Below are 10004 nucleotides of genomic sequence, written 5' to 3' on the forward strand. Positions count from 1 at the left end.
TAAATATAAGATTTAACATGTGCAGGAAATGTTATTACAAAAATATATGTATGTAACTTAAAAATAAATGTGTGTTCACAGAATACCCATATGGTATTTCCTATAGTTGATAACTGCAAATGTTCTCATCTAAAGATTGTCCAGATCTTCATTGAATATGGCACTTAACTATTTATTTTTTTCTTTCTAGGTGCTCATAGATAATTTCAATCATGGGGTGTAATACCTGTGTGGTCATGTTGGTAACATCATTCATGCTACTGCAATGTCAGAACTTGGAAGGAGCCAACATTCTTGTACTGTTTGGTCAAGGAAGTCGGAGTCACAATAATATCTATGTTTCTGTCACAACAGCTCTAGCAAACAGGGGACACAATTTAACAGTCATCACACCTCTCCCTATTGCCTCTCCACCTCCCAACTATAAACAGATTGATACTTCAAGTACTTCATTAAGCCATTTTTCAAACTTTACTGCTTCAAAGAGGGTGTCAATTTTTGGACTTTTTAGAAATTTTTCTGGATTGGCTTTCGATAACTGTAATGTTACCCTGAGTGATCCACGAGTAAAATTATTAATGGACCCCACAGTTGAAGGAAACAAGTTTGACCTCTTAATCACCAGTACTGTGCTGGCAGAGTGTTTCTATGGATTTGCACATGTATACAAAGTACCAATTGTTCTCATTTCTCCAAATGGACCAATACTCACTACAATTAGTGCAACAGGAAATACAGCGTTGCCATCTTTTGTCCCACATATGCTGCTAAGCTACACCGATCACATGACATTTTATGAGAGATTATTGAATTCAGTTTTTTATTGGGGAAGCTCTTATATGTACTCATTGACATCCATTAGACAAATGAATGCTGTCATGAAACTTTCTTTTGGGGAAAGCATACCTTCGATTGCTGACCTAGAAAAATATGTCAGCTTAGTCTTGGTGAATACTCATTTTTCTTTCAATTACCCACAGCCACTATCACCTACTATAGTAGAAGTTGGAGGAATACATATCAAGCCACCTAAAGATTTACCAAAGGTCAGTGAGCATCTCTACAGATAATTTTAATAAACAGGGTGTCTGTTAGATGAGAGATAAAATTTCTGTAACTGGGTCATCATCAATAGTAAGCATCCAAAGATTCGCTAATACATGGCAGCCTCTCAACTGTGTTGTTTTCTGTCAATCTTCTCCCCCCCTCATAGATTATTGAATTCATTCCCTGTGACATTGACATAAATACTGTATATGTCGATGTTTAAGACATTTTTTTGCCAAAATAATGGCTCAAAAATCACCTACAAGTCTTAAATCTGAAGGTAAAGCCTTCTGCAAGCTACAGCCATCCTAAATAATCACTACTCTGAACTAATTTTACCTGAGATGGTCAGCACTATGTAGACCTATTCCAAAATAATATCATTTGCTTAAACAATATGTTGTTGTTATTATTGTTGCTGGTGAATAGACAGAGTAACAAATGATATGGTACAGAGATCTATACTTTTGTGCTGACTGTAAAAACGTTTTTTCCAGAATATACCCTTCTTAAATGACAATGCATCTTACAACCTATGTGTCAATATGCCCATTATATATATATATATGCTGGCAAACATGGCAATTCATCTTTGGTCTCTATATATGTTTTTTTCAATGAGATCTTTTCAAAATTAAAAACGTAACTGGGAAATAAAGCACATTTTTTTGTAGCATTGGCAAAACAGCAGAATATCATGCATGGTGAAATATATATCCATTCAATACTGATGCCGTACTTAAAAAAAGAAATACCTACCTCAATGAATATTTTGGAGAAAATCTTTCCCAAAAACTGGTGTCCTTCCCTCAATATCAACAAAAGTAATGGCAAATAATTTTATAGAATCAATAGAAACTACAAAAGAATATTAGTTAAGTCATCCTTTGCATCACCTGGCTGATAACAAAGGCTGATTTTAATAAGAGATAGTCTTCATTGCACTCCAAACCAGGGTTTCTTAATATTTTCAATGAACCCCTCCATTAAGGATAGTTTTAATGGCCATAACCTATGGGCATTTAAGAAACTATTTCAACAGCCAAATGAAACGTTAAAATCAACTGCTTATAGTTGAATGGAATATCAAATCCACCCTTGAAACTCTATGCACAGAGATAAGGGCACATATATATATGGTCCATCAGGATAATTTTTCCTGTGTATCAATTTTGTATCTTTTTGCAAACAAAATTAGATTCCTCTTACATCATTCATTTCTCTTAAGGGTTAGGGGATTTCAATTTCCAACAATGGAGACCTCTCTAATTAGGGCTCCACCATGAATCAGGTACTCAAATGCTGATAATAACAATGAACCCTATTGGTCACAAAAGATATGCTTTATGTACATACAAATTTCAAATGCACATGTAACAAATAATCGGCATGTAAAAAATATAATTGATGTTACAATAAGTGTATGATATTCCAATTCTCTACTAATTATTTCTATTCTGAGAATTGTCGTTATCCAGTAATTCATCCCCGGTGTCAAAACAGTTGTCCAAAAGTTATTGCTTAAATATAATTTTGAATTTGCACTGCATTTCTAACATTTATGGAATTTGGAAGCTAAATATTTAATTTGTAAATCGCTGTCTCAGGTCTATTCGTATTGCCAACAAAATCAAAGTTATCCTACTTCATTTATGAATTCTGCTTATTTCTAGTTTCATATTTGTGTATATCTTGGTTTGTTAAAAAATTAAATTTTTGTTTTTTACCTATTTTTGTGTTTACTTTTCTTCCCATCTTTTTTTTGCTCATGACATTCTCTCCTTGTCTTCCTTTCCAATTACTATCATTATCTATTGCTCATTATTCCAGTGATGGAATTGCAGTTTCCAAATACATTTTTCAGTTGAAGTAATCATCTTTATTAATAGGTTGGGTCTCAAAATTCTAGTCACTTTGGTCATTTGTTTAAAACTTTTAACTTATAACTTTTGACTATTTATATGCATTAATGATATAAAAACAATTTCACAGGAATTGAAAACATTTTTGGATGATGCTTCAAAGAATGGTGCCATATATTTTAGTCTTGGGTCCATTTTGAAAAGCTCAGGATTAGAAGATGAAACAAGGGATGCATTTATTAATGCATTTTCAAAGCTTAAACAAAAGGTGTTGTGGAAGTGGGAGGGAGCAAACCCTCTTCCTGGTCAAACCAAAAACATTCGACTGGAGAAATGGTTACCGCAACAAGATGTGCTGGGTGAGTGTCTCTGGTTTTCAACCTTTACATTTCCAAGTAATTTTATACATCAGTGGTCATCCATACCAGAAAATCCAAGGAAAATGGTGTTCACGGTCCATTAGATATTACAAAGTGATGAAAAGGTTTTAATTAAATCTGAAATTAGGCCCTTGTTTAATATTACCACAATTTACTCAACAAAATACAATAAGCAATTACTTTTCATTTTGGAAATACTTATAGAAAGGCAATATTTTTAAATTCTGAAATCTATCATTACTAATCAAATGACTTTTAAGTAGTTTTCCACAAAGTATGTTTCTAAAACAGTTTTTCAACATGAAAAAGACCTCACTAATTAAAACATTACTAATCAAGTGAATCACTAACTTTGGCTTGCATTAAAGAAAAATAATATTTATTCTCTTTTCTTTTCGAACTGTTAAATACTACTATGGCTTTATAACATGAAAAATAAAACTCGATCATTTTTATGAACCCATTTTTCAAAAATATGTAGACATTTGGAGAAAACTGCAACATGCGATGGATTTTGTGGTATCCAATATTAACTAAAGACATATTTCATTTCCATGTGTTTTCAGATAAAAAATTTTCTTTTTTCCAGCTCACCCTAATGTAAAACTCTTTATCACTCATGGTGGGCTCCTTAGTTTGCAAGAAGCAACAGCAAGAGGAGTTCCTGTGGTAGGGATCCCTTTCTATGGCGATCAGGATTCAAACATGGTCAGAATCAATGACTTAAATGCTGGAGTAACATTGGATGCAAATAACCTGACTTCAGATAATATTCTAAACGCAATCCAAACTGTGTTAGATGATCCCAAGTAAGTTCACAGAAACTTTTCACATAATTATTTATTGCATTACTCTCATTATCTATGGAGATTAATTCATACCAAAACAAGTTGTAAGGTTAATTTTAAAATGTCACAAAAATGGATCCAAAATTTCTTACCATGATCTGGGTTTTATGATCATTTCAAAATGCATAAATTGAAATGTTGCTCAGGTGATGATATTGGTAGTGTTTTTAGGACTATTTAACTTGATATTAATGTTGTCAATACATATATAAATCCATCTTGTATTGTTGCAATGAATCAATCAATGACAAAGCAAATCTGAACTTTGTGAAATTTTAACTGATTTGGGAAAAGTTGAATGACACGATATTTTTGAGTTCCCAATGTAAACACAAGACCAAAAGTGTAGAAGACAGTCTCAGATGTGGAGGGAAAGGGAAACTATATAGACTAGATGTTATGAAAAACAAAGGTTAACACTCTCTGGTGAGTGGGGTTCCCTAGAGCAATATATTTGTTGGCAACAGCTGCCACCATGTCTGTATGGTTCATACTCAGGCAGAATGAAATATTTAACATTTTCAAAATTCAATTATAGTCATCTTCATGAATTATAATTTACCATCTACCTTCAGACATAAGGTGATGTTAAGGGCCATCTAAGAGTTGTAAAGATTAAAATAATCTCCCCGCAAATGCAAATTAACTCATTGTATGTAAGGGATTACTTTTTATCTCTCTCTTGCATTATCCATAAATATTTTCATATTGATAAGGATAATGCCTTATTGAGATAATACATCTTCCCTGTATACATATTCATTTTTCTATGCTTGCTATCTTAGACCTTAAACAACATTTTACTTTTCAAGTTTAGGCCTAAACAGTCTATTTCAGATTTAACATTCCTTAATGGTAATACTTTATTAATTGAAATTGTTTACTTTCACAAGAATTTTCATAGGGACTGTGAGTCTTCATATTATACCTCTTCCCCCTCAACTACTTCCAGGCCAAGTTTTTTTAGTCCTCCCCAGGATTTACTTAAGTAGGACACTTCCCTAAAAGTTATTACTGTAATTAAATAATGAGTGGTGCAGAGAGGACAAATTAATTTTTGGCATAATGGTCCAACATTTAAAATGTAAAATTCTACTGTATAGTATCTTATAATTTCAATTTTTCCCTGAAATATATCAGTTATCAAAATTTGAAATATTTTTATACTTCAATATTTATCATACTGAAGATGATAGAGCAGTTATGATGATCTTCAAGTTAAAGGTGAAATGAAACCTTATGGGGATGGTAAAACTGAAATAACGTGGAAATCAACTTCACAAGGGGGAGGATGTGGTAGGTTTCTTTTGAGAATGGCGCCGAGAGGAAGGGTTCCCGTAGGATCTTAAAGGAAGAGCCGTGTTTGTGGGGGAGGGGGGTGAGGAAGGAAAGGATTGAAAGAGGATGGGAGGAGGGGAGAGAAGGATTGAGGGTGTGGTGTCTATGAGGGGAGCCTATACGAGGGATGTTCGGGGAAAGGAAGGGCGGACGCGGAGGTTGTTCGTCGGTGGCTGAGATTTTTTTTTTCTTTGGGTTTTGGAGAGGGGAAAGGGCGGGGCATCTCTTTTCGGTTTCGTTGGGATTATCTAGTAGATATTTACTTTAAATTATCTTTCTTTGTTGAATTATAAACTATGAATAAGTAAAATAAGAACTAATGCTTATTAAATAATTGCATGCTTATTTATCCAGGTATGCAGAAAGTATGAAAAATCTGCAATCCATAGTGACCGACCGTCCTCAAGAACCAATTGACACTGCTATGTATTGGATTGAATATGTTTTAAGGCATAACGGAGCTAAGCACATGAAACCATATTCATCCGAACTCCACTATCTTCAAATATTCCTGGTGGATGTTGTACTAATTGTGTTTGTGCTCCCAGCATTAATACTTTTAGCCACAATTTATTTTATCATCAAAAAGTGTTTATCAAATAAAAGCATCAAACACCGAAAAACGAATGCCTTATCAAAGAAACGCCAGTAGTGAAATGAACGATTAACACATGATATTAGTTTTTTACACTGCCAGATAATAAATCAGCCTATGTTCAAGCTCCACTTGTATAAACCAAAGATAAACAACTCAAGTCAGCTAGTATTAGTGGAAAACCTCTTGGAGAATCACTAAAATAACATGAGGATGAACAATAATTTATATTGATTACAAATAAATTCATGAGTGTAAAAGTGTAAAACATTCATTGAGAATTAAATCACCAAGTACTAAGCTGGATATAGTGAGCAGAGTATACACATTCCCCATTCATAAAAGTGATTGCGGTGGTAAGAATAAATTATATTTGAAATCATCAATCCATACAAAATGAATAAAAGCCATCAATGTATTCCCTTGTGTCAATTATTTTCTCTCAAAATGAATAAGAGCCGGGAAATGTTGGATGTGTCAAAGGTAACTTCAAAAATGTTCTAAATTAATTTTTAAGGTTGAATCACTGCAAACCTATTTTAACACCATTGCATATATTCACTTTAGCCTGCATTAAATATCATTTCTTTATATCACTATACAGTTTATATTAATTATCACTATACAGTTCTTGTATATATTCCTTCCATCTCTCTTGGATCTTTCCTGCGTCAGCTACTACCTTACCCACCTTATCTCTAACTGTTAGCATAGATCTTCCCTTCTTACTTCCCCATAAATATTTAACTTTGCTTTAACTTTTACCTTAACTTTGCAACTTAACAGAAAGTGATTATGATCTCTAACAAAAACCTTTCGATTCGAATTATTTTCCACTTTAAGAATGTCAATTATGATTGCCCCGAGGTCGACTATGGCGGTATGTTTCAAGTAGAGCGTACCCATTTAGTGTTTCCCCTCTCACCCCTCCAACAGTGATCTCGTTGGTCGTCATCCATTCATTGAATGGAAAGAGGGTTCTCAAGGTCATCAAGGAAAGAGGGGAACGTCCGAATGGAGATGGCCAGTCTGAAGCGAAGAAAGGCGACTAGAATACGCCTGTATTGGTTGCCATTGAGTGTGGTTAGTGTTGAGATTCCGCACTCTACCATGTGATAGTCAGTTATGACGATGTTTTCATAATGGAAATCATTCGAGACATGCCTAGCTTTGGTTAAATGCACTCTTCGCTTGCCACTTTTATTTTCATTTTTTCCTTGAAAAAATAAATCAAGATGTCCAATTACATGGTTAATTATACGTGGCATTATCACCAAAAATACCAAAGCAAAGGAGAATAATGGAACGATATGACTCTTCGAAATTGAGTGTCTATGAAATGAAAGTAATAGTTATTATTTTTTAAAGAGTGAATACGCCTTTAAATAAAATATGAAAAAATTTCACAGCTATTTTTTGGCAGATATGTTCATGGTTTACAAGGCATTAAAAATTACTTCCGGTTTCTCCGTACCCAGAATTTCCCATGGCATAACTAGAAGTAATTTCACTTAATTTGTTTTGCAATATTTTGAATACATCCTTCTTCAGGCCAAACAGCATACTCCAACCGTTGAAAACTTACCAAAATATATCCCTTTCATCTTTACGAACTGTCTTCCCGACGAGGACGCTACTCTGAAAGGAGAACTAGGCCTATAAATTTGCTTATCTACGATCCGGCATAACTTTCGACTCCTAAATTGCGTAATGAAAGGTGTAAGGAAACGAAAATCCACAGACGTGGTTTGATTTAAGCCCGGAGAACACATTTAGAAAAGGTAAACTCAAGGCCTCATAATGAAACTCTTATCTATTGATCTTCCCATCATGGTCACCGGCTGTTTAGATAAGTTGAGGCCATCACTCTTTGCCCAATATCATCGACAATCTCATTAATTTCTGGAACCATCTCATTAATTTCGTTAACTAAGCGTAGAAATCTGGCGATGGTATGGACCAGAATAGAAAGATATCCCTGTTAAAGGAGTGGAAGGGATAAAGTGAAATGAATGATTATTGAAGTCCTTCTGTGTCTTTCAACGTAGATTAATTTTGCTGGTACTTATGTTCTTATATAACTCCAGACAACCCTACTTAAAAAATCTTCGACTTATTATCAAAGTTGGTTCCACTAATTCCCTATTTTTATGATCTTATAGTGTCCCCTTGGGGACCCAGCCTTAATCCAAGCTTATATACGCATTTATATGCCAGTGGCCAGCAATTGTCTCCTAATCTTTCCCGGTAAGTGGATGATATTTCCATCGCCTCGGTACTTTTCCTCACAAATTTTGCCATTGGTATAACAATGGATCACGTCATAGACTTGGAACGCTGGCTGGGACAATGGAATCAGTTTACGACTGCCAGGATCAAATATTATAATTGATAATTTTTTCTTCTCCATTTTCTCTCCATATTCTAAATACTTCCGAAATGACATAACTCTGCGCATTTAGGTCGAGTCTCAACAAACGGTTGGTCTTACGTATTCCATGAGCAATTACGATATATTTTTAAAGGAGATATATCGACACGATTCATTTATTTCCAGGAATGATTATGCTATCATGACGTATTTTAGAGCATTTTCATGCTCTTAATGAGTAAATTTTGTCAAGAGGTGAAGGATTTTAAAGTTGTCTCGACACGCCATTAATCAGCTATTTTGGTCATAAGTTATGCATATATATTGAAACCAACGCATCTTGAACCGTATGCATCACCTTTAATGATAGGCATTGGGTTCGCTATTCAAGTACGAATATCTTCTTGGGTATTCTTGAGTTTTATCGCCTCAATCTTATTGAAACAACAAACTACAACCCATATCCATAATAACAACAAAGGTAATCAACGTATGACGGATTGGTTAAAGACAACAAATTAAGTTATCACGTGAAAAAATAACTAAACATCTAAAAAAATAAGTAACGTAGCAGTATACCAAAATTGTCATCTGAGGACTCTGTCCCGATGCTCTGGAGAAACATTTCATTACAAATAAATGGTCCATAATTTCCTTATATGCTTACTGACATCGTCTGCGTCGTGTCCATTGGGCGAAGGAAAGGAAATGAAAATAGCTGAGCAGCAAAGCAAATCTTGGGCTAGTCTTGGTTTCTCAGTCTCAAAATCGCTGATTATTTATTGAAGCAGAGGCTATATTTCCTTCCGGGATTCTCTGATAAAGCATTTCCAGTATTTTTAAGTGTTGGCGAACTGCACCGTCACTGTCTCCAATCGATGAAGAAACGATTTGAGGCAACGTCCGCATGACACACAGATCCTCCGGAGATATCGCGAGGAGTGCACATCAAAACATGCACGATACTACTCAGGACTTATGAAAGAGGTCGATAAGATTGTAAAGAGAAGCGCAATCCGTAAACTCATGAAAACCCTCGACTTTTGATTTGACCGGGACGTCTCAAAACGCTCACTTTCCCCTGCATCTCGAATGGTTTAGCTTGGCTGTTGCACATATATAAACTGATGGATGTTGCAATTTTTCACTATACTAAGCAGATGAGAGGGAGGAATAGGAGATAAAAAGGTGCAGGAGGGGGGTATTCAATCGGCGTACACCTGTTTTACGTACACATTATATGAGCAGATGATCACTTCCTCCACCTTATACTTTTCAGAACATCAAAGTTGCCTAAGAGGTAGACCAGTATGATCATATTAACGGGTTCTCAATCCGAGAAATATCATAGAATTGTAGCAAGTCTCCAAAATATCCTGTTGCCTGTCAATCTCTTTATTTCCTTGCACCAATATTTTCCGATACATTCTGTGCTTAGTCCTCCGTCTTTCTCTCTAAGTGTTCTCCTCCATATTTCCTTCAATAATCATTTATGATTTATTTAACCATCGTGCCACGGGATATATTCAATAAATGTCCCTCTTCTTCTTTGAAGTGTCTTCC

General features: G+C 34.8%; 1 protein-coding gene across 1 annotated transcript; it reads left to right on the forward strand.

Annotated features, from left to right (window-relative positions):
• The first annotated feature begins 208 nt into the window (after positions 1–208).
• On the forward strand, positions 209–6471 carry LOC139698890 (UDP-glycosyltransferase UGT5-like). The gene is made up of 4 exons (XM_071597842.1): positions 209–1046; positions 3040–3268; positions 3879–4098; positions 5830–6471. The coding sequence occupies exons 1-4, from the start codon at positions 213–215 to the stop codon at positions 6125–6127; spliced, it is 1581 nt and encodes a 526-aa protein (XP_071453943.1). The 5' UTR covers positions 209–212; the 3' UTR covers positions 6128–6471.
• Positions 6472–10004: the final 3533 nt, after the last annotated feature.

Source organism: Hetaerina americana, unplaced genomic scaffold (assembly GCF_022747635.1).
Source record: "Hetaerina americana unplaced genomic scaffold, ioHetAmer1.1.p SCAF_9, whole genome shotgun sequence".
NCBI lineage: Eukaryota > Metazoa > Arthropoda > Insecta > Odonata > Calopterygidae > Hetaerina > Hetaerina americana.